This window comes from Condylura cristata, unplaced genomic scaffold (assembly GCF_000260355.1).
Source record: "Condylura cristata isolate star-nosed mole 26May11 unplaced genomic scaffold, ConCri1.0 scaffold00028, whole genome shotgun sequence".
NCBI classification, from domain to species: Eukaryota; Metazoa; Chordata; class Mammalia; order Eulipotyphla; family Talpidae; genus Condylura; species Condylura cristata.
Window position 1 is genome coordinate 26,250,322 of NW_004567129.1, and position 13,955 is coordinate 26,264,276.

Below are 13,955 nucleotides of genomic sequence, written 5' to 3' on the forward strand. Positions count from 1 at the left end.
TCAGCTTCAACATGCAGCCATGTAGCAGTGGGAGTCAAAAGCAAGAGCATGGCTCACCCCCACCCCCCCCAGCCTCAGAGGTCCAGTTGTGGGGAATCCCCCCAGCAGTCAGCCCTCCAGCTTTCACCCCACAACACCCCCACCCCCCCCAGCCTGTTTTCTGCCAGTCCTCAGAGCCCAGCTGCCCGAGCCCCAGATAACAGCAGAAGCCGAAACAGCCACTTAGGTGACAAGGGGAGACACTGGGTAGGGAGGGACGGCAGGAGCGAAGGAGGCCTGTGACCCGCTCACCTCAGAGCTCCCCAGGGCGGCCCCCTGGGCAGAGTGGAGGGCCAGGAGGGAGAGAAGAACCACAGCAGGAAGAACTGGGATCTTCATGGTGTCAAGTATGGGGTGCTCTGAGGCGGGGCCTCCCTGCTGGCCCTTTATATTCCCCGGGAGGTGGATGTGCACAGAAATGGGGTTCCCACCCCACTGACTCACCCCCAGATCCTGTCGCCCACCCCCGGGGCTCTGGGACGGGGAGGTGTGGACTGTTCCCCACTTACCTCTGATTTCTCAATTCACATTCTGGCCCCAGGCTCTCCGAAGCTGAGCCGGCTTTGGGGTTCCTCTTGCAAACGGAGCTGGGGCAGGACAGGTTGGACCCGTCCCTCCAAGGGAGGGGCCATGGCACCGAGTAACCTCTCCTTCTGTCTCTGGTCTTTCCCTCACATCCTTCATTCCTCCACTCAGCCGGGCTTTGCTTCCCTGCTCCATTCTGTGGGACTCCAGCTCCTCAGCCCGGATGGGGACCCCCCGGGTGGGCGCGCTCCGGCAGCACCTGCCTTTCTTCCTGCGCTCCTCCGTCTGCGCTCGCCTCACCCCTGCCCCGACTGAACGCCTTACTGGGCACCCCCTCTTTCCATCAACCAAGCTTCTCCTTATCCCTAACACGCTCTCGTCTCCTCTTCTCAGAAGCCAGGATCCACCTTAAATGGAGTCCCCTGATTTCTCCCATCAGCACCCCCCAACCCCCAACAAACCCCATGTTTCTCATCTCAGAATGGTCCTATCAATTTGTTTCCCCGCTCAGAACAGCAAGTTCCCCGAGGCCAGAACATATCTTAAGCTCTGACATCCGGCTCCTCCGCCAGGACCCTGCCTCACACTGAGTGCAGGTGAAACCCACCTTTCCTCATTTGGCTACCTCAGAATCCAAGCATCCTTCCACCAAGGTGTACCCCTTGCTGCCTTGGAGCCGGGCCCCTCATTATCCAGCTGCCCATCTTTTACTCTTGGGTCTTCGGAACTAAGAAGCTGCAAAGACCAGGAATAGGGAATATAAAAAAGGCAAAAACAGGTCTTCGAGATGGCCAGCTGCAAAGGAGCTCGGGGTCCTGAACTTTGGGTGCTATTCCATTTCACTGGGCTCACCCCACCTCCTCAGCTTGGCAGATGGGTCACCCCAAAGTGACAAAACATCCTAATCAAGCGACCTTCTCCACAATGAGGTTCAGGTGGCCTGACCGGTTCCTGGTGGAGCAGGGAGGGGCTGCGACATGGGCTGGCATGGCCAAGAGAAGCAAGACCTTTGAGAGTGGGCCCCCGAACCCCAACCTCGTGAGGGCACAAGCTCGGGCCAGCTGAGCCATCTTAATGAGCCCAAGAAGCTGGCACGTCTGTCCTTTCCCCTCGCTGTGCCCACACCCCCAGTCCCCACCATCGGTCCCTCTTCAGCCACACGAAACTCCCATTGTCTCGGTGATGGCAAAGCCACTCACAGAAACAGTGCCCGAGAACAGCCGCTAAGCACGATGCCCACGTGGCTTGTGGCCTGTGCAGTCAGTCGGTGCAACCTGAGGGGACAAGTGAAAAAGGAGGCGGCCAGTCATCTCCCAAATGCTTTTCTGGAGGACACAAGTCTTTAGGCACAATGAGTTGTTAGTAGTTAATTAACAGTGGCCGAAGGAGCTCATTAACCACAATCCGTCCGCTGTCGTCAACCCCAGGAGCGGAAGGAATGAAGAATCAACAAGCAGAGCTGATACTGTATCATCAACTCCAATTAGATGTGCTGAGGAGGGACACGTTGGCATGGGCGACCCAGGGCAACAGGTGCAAACACCCCCATCGCGTAGGTTCCAGAGTCTTTGGCCACCTGTTGACTTGTCCATGTTTTCCTCTCCACCTAAAGCTAATGCTGCTGATAATAACGTTAGTCAATATATTGGTGCCTGCCTGCTATGAGACAGGCATTGTGCTAAGCGCTCTAAATGCATGATCTCATTCCTATCGCTGTGGTGCTGTGAGGCGGGTGCTATGATTACCCACATTCTGTCGCAGGGACCATGGCCTAGCAGGTCAGGTCACTGACCCAAGGTCACGCCGTCAAGGCCAGCCTCGAGCCTGGGCTTCCAAAGTCTGCACTGATACTGCTCCTCTATCCGTGGAGGTGTCCTCTGTCCAAGGGCTTTGGCCTGGCCCTCATCTCTCCTGAGGCCAGGCCACAGGTAGCTGACGGCCCCCACCTCGGCCTGAAGACCCCCCCACCCCGCCCCGGTGGGCAAGCTGCACAGCCAGAGGCAACAGCGCCAAGCGTATGTGTGCTCACTTGGTATTAAATCCTGGCAAAGCGGAAGGAGAATCAAGACATCGCTGGCACTTCGTGAGTCCATGCCCCAGAATGAACCTGTGCTTGTCTCCGTTTCTGGAGACTTCTGGATTGAGCGTCTAGCCACACCAAGGGTGGGTTTACATCGTCTAGCTCTAGTGTTTAAAGACAGGTACTTTTGTATAAAGCCTCCGACCCAAGCCAATAGCCATGCGCACCACCAAGGAAGTTCTGTTATTATGCTAGGGGCCGGGGTGAAGGGGCCAGGGAAGGTTGGGGTAGACCAGGGGCCGGGGTGGAAGGTTGGGGGTAGACCAGCAGGACCGGGATCACAGTTTGTTTCCGTTTTGTGCTTTCCTGATGGACTTTCAAGGGTGGTTTCGGTTTTCTGTGATGTAAGTGCTAATGTTGTTGGGTTTTGTTGTTGTTTAATTTTTTTGTTTATTTTTGCCTGTTTTTTAACTTTATATTTAGTTTTAAGTTTTAATTCTGGGGCTTATATTTTTGCTTGTCCATCTATACATGTGTTCTGCTAAACTCTTACCCTCTGCCAATACTCCCTGTGGTGACCTTTCCCTATAACCCTCCTTTTCCCCATTCCCTCTGGTAACCTTATATTCTTTCACTGAATTCAAGATTTAGTCCTACTCTGTATACTTGTGAATGCTTTTTGGTTATTCATATTCCTGAGATGAGTGAGACCAGCCCCATAACTGTCTTTCATTTTTTTTTTATTTATTTCACTTAAATAATCACCTTCTTGCATTTTCCCCAAATGCCACTATTCATCTTTTTCACAGCTGTGTAATATTCTGATGTGGGTATATTCCACGATTTTATTTTATTTTATTTATGCATACAAGAACTGAGGTGTAGATCAGAGGTGGGGTTGGGGGTATGTGTGAGGATTCACCACAAACAGAGTGGGGAGCAGAACAGGTGGATCACCTGGAACACACTGCTGAGGGGAGCAGCGGGGAGACAGGAGAGGTCTGCTGTGCCATGTGGGTCAGCTCCCTGGCCAGGGATCGGACTCATGCTGCAGATAGCTCTTACTGCTGAGACTCAGCCCCTTACACCAGTAGGGAGGTCCATATTCCACAGTTTCTTTCCCCATTCATCCATGGATGAATAAGTGCTAACTTTTGGTTCTAATGTCCCTCTCCAGGCTCCCTCCCATTCCCCAAGCTGTTCAATTCAGTGAACTTGTGTTCCCTGAGGGTCCAGTGTCCAGTGGTAGGGCAGAGGAGGGAGGAGAGGGGGATGGGGACCTCATTAGAAGAAGGTCCCAGGAATCCAAGTAATGGGTATGGGAGCATGTGCCTAAGAGTCTTAGCTAGATTCTGGCTACATCACATCAGGGTAACTGGAATACAAGAGTCCCAGAACCCAGCATCACCCCATCTCCAGCTGGGTCTGCTAGATTCCCTCACTTCCTTCCTGAGAATACCAGTGAACCCCTGTTTTCACACAGGCCTGCCCCTCCCCAGCCCAAATGTGCCAGAACTTGAGTGTGGGTAGGAGGCAAGGCCCAGCCCTGATTGCTACACTGCAGACACACCTTAGCACTGGAGGCCAGCCTCCTGGGTCCAGGAGAGGATGGAGGATTTCAGAGGATGCACACGAGGGTCCCACCTTGGGGGACGCCTACTGAGAAGCCTAGAATCCCTGGAGAGAGGGGGGGATGAGGTGGAGCGTGGGGAGTCGGAGCGTAAGACTCCTTTCCTCCCCTGCCATTGCCACCGTCACACCCAAGCAAGCAGCCATGCTGTCTGGCAGGTCTGGTTCCTTCCTCTGCCGCCCACCTTCTGTCCCAGTGCTCCCGCTGCTGCAACTTCTCCCAGGAAGACTTCCTGGATTGGGTCCACTCCATGGTGCACCCTCCTTCCATTCTCTCATTCACAAATATTTACTGCACAACCACTTTGGAGCTTGCTGGTGGGAACGGAAGTTGAGCGAGGTACTTGTTCCATGGAGCTGATGTTCCAGGGGAGGAGAAAGCATAATCTCACAAAAACGAGGACACAGATCATTTCAGAGAATGGCAAACGGTGAAGAAAATAAAGCAGGATGATGTGACAGTGACCGGGCAGGTGTCCTGGCTTCGGCGACCTCGGGGAGGGGCGTGGGATTTAGACCTAAAGCAGTGACTGCCAGTCTTCTGAGGACCCAGGGTCCTGGGAGCAGGTAACTCAGTTCCTCAGGCTCTTTCCCAGCAGGGCCAGGAGGACATAGGGAAGGGGAACCAGGTCGCCCTAAGCACAGGCAGGAGCCGTGATTCTTATTCTGGAATGAGTGGAAAGCTCATGGTGGGTTCTGAATAGGTCCTCCTCCCTGGTGGTTATGGGAAAATGGGGTTTAGGGTGAAAATGAAGGTCGCGCGGTGGGGAGCTGTGTCAGAGGCCCAGGTGGAGAAAAGCCTGATGTGTCCTTCATCAGCCAACGCTTCCCACAGAGGGCCTTGGCCTGTTGAGGCGGCACGTACCCTGAAAGGGGTGCTCTCGGCCAAGTCCAGAACCACGCTGACCACCTCGGCTTCTCCCGCAGTCCCTCAGCGGCTGGCAGAGACCCACCCGAGTTTCAGCTCTGTCTGTCGCCTCCCGATGAGAAGAGGCACGGCAGTCGTGGTCTTTCTCCCAGCAGCTGGGCTTCCTCAGACTAGTTCCTCACGACCACTCTGGGCCAAGTTTCTGGCATTTCTTCCTCAACTGTTTGAACCTGCCCAAGCCAGGCATGTGCCAGAGGCCCTGGGGGTGGGACAATGGCCTAGGCAGACAGGGGTCATGGTCCTGAGGAGGGAGTCACTTGGGCTAGGAGCACATTTCGCTTGGTCCTTTTCCTCCCTTGGTTCTACAGGGACGTTGGGCTTCCTTCATTTGAGCAAATTGCAGCGTTCGCTGGGACTGTGGCGCAGAGACTCTAAGGGCAGCTTGTGATAAACCTGGCTCCTTGGGACACTATCGGGGAGCCCTCCCAGACCCTGGAGCTGCAGAGCACCTGTGTATGACGTCCTGGGTATAAGCCTAACCCACCCCAGCCCCCAACTTCCTAAACATGTCAACCAACCCTTCCCAGTCCAACCTTCATCCACAGTTGGGTGCATTTACCAGGCCAAGACTCTTTCTCCACCTCCCCCTCCCTCCCAGTGGCTGCCTGCTCTTTTGAAAGGTCTCTTGACCTCCCACCTTCTGACTTGAATAGCTTCCTGTTGCTTTTTTTAGGCCACTACCCAAACACCTCTAACCACCTCAAGTTCTACAAGTTCATTATATAGAGCTCGGCTGGGCAAAGATTATTTTTTTGCACATGGAGAAACTGAGGTGAAGACCTATCAATCAGCTACTCCATTTAAGCGCAAGCCAGGTCTTATCATTCTCAGCCCATCATTGTTTATGCTACTCCCAGGAGGGAGGGAGATTATATACCTCCACCCCTCCTCAGATTCCAGATGCAGGCCATCAACACACTACTGAAGGACAAAATTCAGGCCTCTTTTGGCCTAAGGGTTAAGTCTCAGCATTATCACCCCGGTAGCCTGAGTTAAATCCCCAGCCCCGGAGCTGACCCACAGGGCACAGTAGACCTCTCCTGTCTCCACGCTGCTCCCCTCAGTAGTGTACTTCATCCATCTCCCTGTTCTGCTCCCCACTCTGTCTCTGGTGAATCCTTTCACCCCCTGCACCTCGGGCCTGCACCCCAGTTCTTCTTCACAAAAATAAATAAATGCTAAAATAATAATAAAGGACAAAATTTGAGACATTCGCAGGGAAATGATATTTATGTTTTATTTCCACAGAGAAATGCAAAAGTAGGAGGCTCTTGAAGAATCATCACCATGGCTTCAGGTCACAAAATGTAGTAGGTGAAGAAAGTGGCTGGTTTGCCCAAAGGGCCCGTGGTCCACAGGGCGGGAAGGAACAAGACACAGGCAGACCAGGCCCCCACTTAGAAAAAGCAGGTGTCAGGCACCCCACCAGGCGGCACAGGGCGGGGGGAGGGGCTCATCCAGGCTCCCTACGGGGGTGCTTCCCAGGGCCTCGGTCCCCACTGGACGTCATCTTCTAGAAGGAAAGAGAAGGGCAGACGGTAGAATGTAGCCATTCCTGAGTTTGCGCCGGGTACCCAGGCACCCCGCACTGTCTCGTGCCCTCATTTCTCAGCTGACCCCCCCCACATATCTCCTCCTTAAAACAAACCGGGCAGCCCCCCCAGGAGTCCTCACCTCCATTCCTCCCAGCCTCCTACCTCGGGGCCTTTCCATCTGAGAGGCCCACCTCTCTCCGCCCCTGTCCTAAATCTAGTGCCACCTTCTCCCGCTGTCCCTGTCAGTCCCCGCTCTAACGGGCCTTCACTGGGCCCTCAGAGGGTGCTTTCGGGGTAGGGCCTTCCCTCATCTCTCTCCATACCCACGCTGGGGCTTTCTCCCCTTAAATCCTAGAGTGCATCCACCCAGCACAAAAGCAGAGCCAGGATGCATCCGGGCTCTGGCCCCAGGGTGCCTAGGGCGAAGCTCCAGGGTGGAGCCCTGCAAGGCTCATCTGACACTTAGCTACGAACACTTCACCCACTGCTAGAGGACAGGCTGTGCCCGGGGGGCCTGCAGGACAAGAAGCAAGGCTGAAGGGGGCTGGCGTTGCCCCTCCCTGCCTTCTGGCGCCACAGCTCTGCTCAGGAGCTGGCTTACTCGCATTCTTAGCTACTTACGGAGGAAGCAATCCAAGAGGCTTGCACCTGCAGAGAGGAGACGAGATTGTGATGTGGGGGAACAGTGACCTCCCTGTCCCCTGCCCTGACCTCAGGGCTCGGGAAGGGTCTGGTGGCAGGGCAGGGGCAGACCACCGTGCGCTCAGCCACCTGTGGTGGAACAGTCTGCCCGGGGAATATTATTTTTCCACAGCAGACTCACCGTCTGAATACATTTTACCCAAGATGCTGTTGACCGGGTGAGTGGAAAGAGCTTAGGAAGGTGGCCTCCCTCTGCCTCCTAGGGGCTTGGACTCTGGCCAAACGGATACCCACAGTGAGAATTAACTGCATCTTCACCTCCTTTCAGTCAGCAGACAGTGTCTCAGGAGAAGTCTCCTTCCCGAGGGCAGGGGCTTTGTTGTTCTGAGAGATGGAGGGAAATACCTGTATTTTCTTCACCAGTCTAGTGAGTAGTCAGCACATTCATTTACTAAATTGACAAGTTGCCCTCTTTGCCACTGAACGAAACAAAAGTCTCCCATGCCCCCTGTTATTCCCATGAAGAAATGATGTGATCTCTTTCCCACCAACCAAGAGTTCGTTCCCACCCCCACCCCACCAGGCCAGCCCTTGACTGGACAGAGGCAGGCCCTTTCCTGCATGCTGAGTGCATCTTTTATCCTCAGGGAGCCTGAGTGTCCTCAGACAAAGGGCTGGGAAGGCGGGCCTTTCCTCAGCAACAGGATGGGGGTCTCTACTACTCTTCCTCAAGGACCCTGGGAGTGAAGACTCCCTCCCTTGCCCCCCTGCGGAGACCCTATGAAGGGACCAGTGGCAAGTCTTACCGTGATGCTGTTCTCGCCAGGATTCTGCGAGCCAGAGAGGGTGGAGCTCTCCTGCAGATTGTGAGTATAGTGTTGTGGAAGCCAGCAGGGGTGCATGGGGTTGGGGAGGGGGCAGAGGAGAGGGGTGAAGATTTGTTGCTCTAGAATAATATTCTTTTTTATTTGAGATTGATTTGTTTATGCACACAGAACTGGGGTACAGGCCAGAGGTGCAGGGGCAGTGAGAGGAGTCACCAGAGGCTGAGTGGGGAGCAGAACAGGCAGATCAAGGAAGTACACTGCTGAGGGGAGCAGCGGGGAGGCAGGAGAGGTCTGCTGTGCCCTGTGGGTCAGCTCCCTGGCTGGGGATCAATAGATGGAAGCAGATTGAAGCCACTGTGGTTGCTCCTCCTGTGGTTAAAGTTCCCTAGTGCTGCACATCAACCCATTGCGCCACCAGGGAGGGCCCCTGAGTCTTGTGTTTTCAAGACTCTCCTCCGTCACCAGAGTCCACACCCTCCCCTCACACCCACCGATGGTCCCATGGTCCCGACACCAAAGCCTCTTCCTTCCCTCAGGGCCGCCTCAGGGTAGCAGGCCAAAGAAAGAAAGGAAGTCTACACCGTTGTGGGATGGGGGATGCAAATCACTTACCTCCCTAATCACAGATGAGTCACTGTCCCTTGAGTTGTCCTGAGAAAAGAAGGAACAAGAGTGTGAAGGAGAAAGCATTTCCGGTTGGCCAGACCAGAAACAAGGCAGAGGCACAAAGGCCTTCCAGGGCAGGCTGAGGGCAGGGGCTCACCTGATCTGAAGCGCTTGAGCGCTTCTGGAGGGACGCCGCCTCGGCTCCCTGGAGGGAGAGGGGAGCCACGTTAGGGGGCCCCAAGGTCCGTCAGGCCTGGCCAGGCTTGCGGGGCTCCAGCGCCCTGCCTGGGCTCTGCCCTCCCACGTGCCCACCCTCCCTGTCCACGGTCCGTGGCCGGCATGGCCTCCAGAGAAGGCGGTGAGGAAACCGATGGTCCAGATAGATACAGGACACATTTCCACACACAGCACTGCCGACGGGAGGCTGGGGGGCGGCCGGGGAGGCCTGGGAGGCCGGGGAGGCCGGGGGAGGCCAGGGGAGGCCGGGGGAGGCTGGGCTTTGACAACGCCACCCCACCCGTGTGCTTGGCAGCCCTGGCCAGAGGCTGAGCTGGAGGGATGGGCAGGAGCTGCCCACACAGGCTCCCCTGGGGCACAGGGGGCCGCCCAGAAGGTGCCCACGGCTCTCCCACGCCAGGACCTGTTCCCCTCAGGGCCCTTAAGCCCTGGTCACAAACGGAGACTGGTATCCAGAGAGGCCGAGAGGGGAGTGTTAGGTTAGCTGGGGGCGGGGGGCTGGGAGCAGAAGCTGCTGGTGACACGGCTGCTGCCTCCTTCCGTCAAGGTCAGGAGACAACTCTAAGGCCTAGGGAAGACCTGGTTCCCGGGTGTAGCTCCTGTCACCATCACAGCCTAGCACGTGCGCACACACGCACACCCACATGCATGCACTCATGTGCACACGTGTGTGCGTGTGCACCTGTGTGTGCACGTATGTACATTCACACACCTGCAGCCCACACATACCCACACATGCACGTGTGCCCATGTGTACATACACACGTGCGCACACATGTACACCCGCACATATACCCGCACGTGCGCACACCCACACGTGTACGTCTGCACATACGTGTGCATGCACACATACACACATGCATGCTCACACGTGCGCCCCCGCACACGCGCGCCTGCACACGCATATGCACGTGCAAGTCACGTGTGCACACACCCACACATATGCATGCGCAACACACTCGTGCGCGTGCACACTCACACGCATGCGCACATGCACACTCACACGTGCACACGCACGCACAGACAACACACGCACGCACGCACAGACAACGCACGCACACGCACGCGCGCACAGACAACGCACGCACACGCACACGCGCACGCACAGAACCCTTCCCCGCCTCGGGGTGCGCGCCGCCTGCCGCCCTGCGCTACCCACCCCGCTGCGATTGCCCCCGCACCAGGCCATGCCCAGCGGGAGGAGCAGCAGGACGGAGGCTGCTGGCTTCTTGTCGGGGCCTGCGAGGGGCTGTGCCCTTCCTCCCACCCGGCTCCTCCAGCACTCACAGCTTCTCGCCACCACCCCATCCCCAGGCAGCACTGCACCAGGGGAAGCCAGTGTGCGGAGCACCCGCGCCGGAGACAGAACACTCCAGCCACTGCAAGGGCCAGAGCCCCCTGTCTCTGGCGCTGAGGCTCCTGGCCCCAAAACAAGGTCAAAAAGTCATGCCCCCCCTTACCTGAGTGATTTCTTTCCAGTTCAAGAAAGGAGTGTTGTGCTTGAAATCCTGGAGGGAGAAGGAGGAAAGAGTGGGCTGGAGAGACAGGGCAGGGGCTGGGGGAGCGAGGGGGGAGCTTCTTGGGAATGTCTCAAGGTCAGGCGAAAGAACAGGTCATGGGTCATGGGGCGGGTGTGGTTTGGCATGAGGGGACTCTGACTCTGAGATGTCTGGATGATAAGATTTGGGTGTGGTGACCATCTCAACATTTAAAGGGGGACTTGGTGACGGACGAGGAGGCTGGCGCGAAGGGTGGTCTCCTCAAGGGAGGTGGGGAGGGACAGGATGGCCAGATTCACCAGGTCATCCAAAAGTCAGAAAGTGAGACGGCTCCTACCTCCCAGAGTCGGCTGAAGTACAGGAGGGCTCGCGTGCTGGGGGGTGGGGCTTGGCCCTATGGAGAAAAGTGGGGCACAGGTTAGCCAGGAACATGACCCCCCGCTCAGCTGAGCCCCCAGGCCCACACCCACCATTTCTCAACCTTCATTATTGCATCGCAACTGAGGTTTGGAAGGAAGCTGGCTGTCCTGCAGACACCAGAAAACTGTCTTTGGAAACAGAAGGGAAGAGACTACAACTGTGGCGTCACTGCCTCCCTGTGCCCATGTGTGCTCAGCGCTCCCTCTCTCCCGGTTTCTCCAGAACTGGCAGAACAGGACCTGCCTCTGAGCTCCCCTCTTCGCCCCTGCCATGCGGCCTGCAGCAGCTCCCAAGGCTGCGGGCAAGGCCACCCCTTGCTCACCCTCAGGAATCACAAGAAAGGAGCAGAGGCCCGAGGGCGCTGCAGGAAGGGTTATTTCAGGGGCCAGGGCTGAGATTAGTAATGAGATGGGACATTTTAAGAAGGGGTGGGGGAAAAAAAGGGGGTTGTGGGGATTTCCTTGCATCTGGCAGTTCTTTGTCGGGGGGGGGGGTTACAGAGAGGCCAGCCTCTCTGGTCCTGAGCAAACCCCTCCCAAGGACTGGGCACTCAGGAGTAAGGGACTGTGACCAGGGCAGAACGGACCCCCGCTCCAGAAATCTGCAAGGGCCTCTTGGCCTAGGGCTGCCATCCAATCAAATCTAGATACTCCCATCCGGGCTTGAATGCCCTGGACGGGCCAGGTCGCAGGCCTCCCTGTGAGCTGCTCCTGAGTAAGGGTATCCCCGTGCTGGGAGGACACTGGGGCTCTCCAATCTCTTCTCAGCCCCACTCTGTGCCTCTCTTGCTTGCTTCCAAAGGGAAAGCCACCCCAGGGGGAAGCCTGCCTAACCAGAAACCCCTAGGGCTCCCCCCTGGGGGTGCAGAAGCCTTTGGAGGTCTGTCCTGGCCTGTGTATGGCCCTCATCCCTGGAGCAGAACCTCAGTCCCCCAGGGTCTCCCCACTGGCTGCAGACTATAAAGCAAAACCCATGTCTTACTCGCTCAGTTCATCCAAGTTCATCCCACATGGGCTGCACCGCCCCTCTTTCACATCTCGCCTTGTTCCCAGGAGGACCGGTTTCCTCCTTCCAGAGATCCGGGCTGTGTCCACCTCCACCTCCTGGCACATCGCCAGCCCTGGTCCTCCTCAAAACCCCACAAGCTGCTGTGGCCCTCCTTCCCCCACTCCGCTCGCTGCCCCCCAGGGCCAGGCTGGCTGGAATGGCTGTGCCCGGCAGGGCAGCTTGGCCTGGGCGAGACGCAGCGGGATCACGCACGTCAGGGAGTGGCCAGTTGCATCGCGGCCCTTTGCACTGGTGGTCAGTCCCTCCCCGCCTTCCAACCCAGCCCTTCATGCTGAAGGTGCCACTCCTTCCGGGAGTTCCCCGTCACGAGAAGGGGTGGGTAGGAAGGAAGGAAAAAGGGGCTCTGCTTTCTGCCCCACCCCCCGCCCCATTTCCTTGGGGTTTGTCTGCACAGCTCCCACTACTGCCTAGGGCCATCATCAGACCCCTGATCCCTCCGTGCCAGTCCACTCGAGGGTCATCCCCAGCTTCTTCCCCCCTAAGGATTAGGCCAACTTACTCCCTCCACCGCCGCAACCTTCCAGATCTGGAAGGGGAAACTGAGGGTCAGGCCTGCTAAGGTTTTCACGTTGAGGCATGAACATGTCTCACTCGGAACTTCCAGCTCCTTCAACGTCCTTCCTCTCCTATCAGGACTCTGCTGTCCTTACTCCTTTTTGTCCCTTAATAAGCCCAGGCCAGAATGTTCTCTTAGCACCCACCATCCCTGACTCCCAGCTCACAGAACAGAGGATCAGCTTTCCTTGTTCCCTCTGTACAAAGACCGGCATGGCTTGGTCTTCCGGCCCTTACCTTGTTGATGGCATCCCAGTTAATAAAGCCCAGCTTGGATTTGAAATTCTGCAGAGAAACCAAAAAAGAATGGTCAGATTGGCTCAGGGTCTCAGGACGCGCGAGGGCCAAGGTCCCCACTGATGGCTGTGATAGAAAGACACCGTCCGCCTGTGCAGGTTAGGGACAGGGGGTTCGTTTTCCGAAAGAGGGGGCAGAGCAATCTTGCAAAACTCACATTCCAGAAAGTGTCCAAGTTGAAGAGCCCAGGAGATGTCTGCGAATTCTAAGGAAGCAAAGAGAAGAAGAACTCACTTGGTCTGCAAGAAGCTGGGTGGGTGATGCGGCAGAAGGACAGCCAGGGGCTGCAGGCCACGGCCCGGCCCGGATGGAGCGATGCTTTACTCACCAAGGTGTTGAATCCATTGGCAGCTTCACCTCCTCCACCATACCCTTGTCCTGGTCCCTGGGGGACGAGAAGACAGAAATTCAAGGCTTAATGCCTCCTGCCCCACATGGCACCCATCACCCGGCTCCTGCCTGACTTTGTGCAGGTTCTGTGTGCTCTCTGTAAGCCGCCTTCTGTGCTTTACACAGCACCTAAGAGCGCCACCTCCAGGAAGCCCTCCTGGAATGACTTGGCACTTGCTTCCTAGCAGAACCCTATTCCAGTCCTTGAATTGTTTTCATATTCTTGCCTCACCCCTACCCCGCCCCCCCCAAGCGTGGCTACCGTAAATGACAGTGACTAATGTGTAGTCACACTACGTGCCGAGTGCTGTGCTTCTCCTGACACAGGCGTATAGGGAGATGTCTCCACTGTACAGGTGAGGAGACTGAGATGGAGCTGTCTAGCAGCTTCCTCGGGATCTGTCTCCATATCGGACTCTGGTGTCTGGGCTCAACCCCCTCAGTTGGGTTGTGATACAGAAGGTAAGTGAGTTAAGCTTCGCTGTTCCAAGGGGAAAGACTGCCTGAGGACACTCATGATGAGCAGCTGGCATTTGACACCTCTCCCCGCTCTCCCCCCCCACCCCCTCCCCTGCCATCTTCCAGCCTAAAGTGCACGGTCCCTACTTAAGGACAACTCTTTAAAAACTCTCCCCACTCAGGCCCTCCCTGGTGGCGCAGGGGTTAAAGCGCAGCACTGCAAGCTCTAACCCTGCCCCAGAGGTGACCCACAGGGCGGCAGACCTCTCCTGCCTCCCC

The 13,955-nt window shown here is 56.7% G+C and overlaps 2 protein-coding genes across 2 annotated transcripts in view; both read right to left on the reverse strand.

Moving 5' to 3' along the window:
- The window catches only part of KRTDAP (keratinocyte differentiation-associated protein), a 2,654-nt gene extending 2,268 nt beyond the window's left edge, over positions 1-386 (reverse strand). Inside the window, exon 1 of the mRNA XM_004690264.2 lies at positions 292-386. Coding sequence (XP_004690321.1) covers positions 292-378 — 87 coding nt within the window. The 5' untranslated portion in view covers positions 379-386. The remainder of the gene's footprint in view (positions 1-291) is intronic.
- Positions 387-6,361: 5,975 nt separating this feature from the next.
- The window catches only part of DMKN (dermokine), a 13,998-nt gene continuing 6,404 nt past the window's right edge, over positions 6,362-13,955 (reverse strand). Inside the window, exons 8-17 of the mRNA XM_012730574.1 lie at positions 12,985-13,032; positions 12,768-12,815; positions 10,825-10,881; positions 10,449-10,496; positions 8,909-8,956; positions 8,758-8,796; positions 8,125-8,175; positions 7,637-7,702; positions 7,298-7,324; positions 6,362-6,654 (exon numbers count right to left, since the gene is read on the reverse strand). Coding sequence (XP_012586028.1) covers positions 7,643-7,702; positions 8,125-8,175; positions 8,758-8,796; positions 8,909-8,956; positions 10,449-10,496; positions 10,825-10,881; positions 12,768-12,815; positions 12,985-13,032 — 399 coding nt within the window. The 3' untranslated portion in view covers positions 6,362-6,654; positions 7,298-7,324; positions 7,637-7,642. The remainder of the gene's footprint in view (positions 6,655-7,297; positions 7,325-7,636; positions 7,703-8,124; positions 8,176-8,757; positions 8,797-8,908; positions 8,957-10,448; positions 10,497-10,824; positions 10,882-12,767; positions 12,816-12,984; positions 13,033-13,955) is intronic.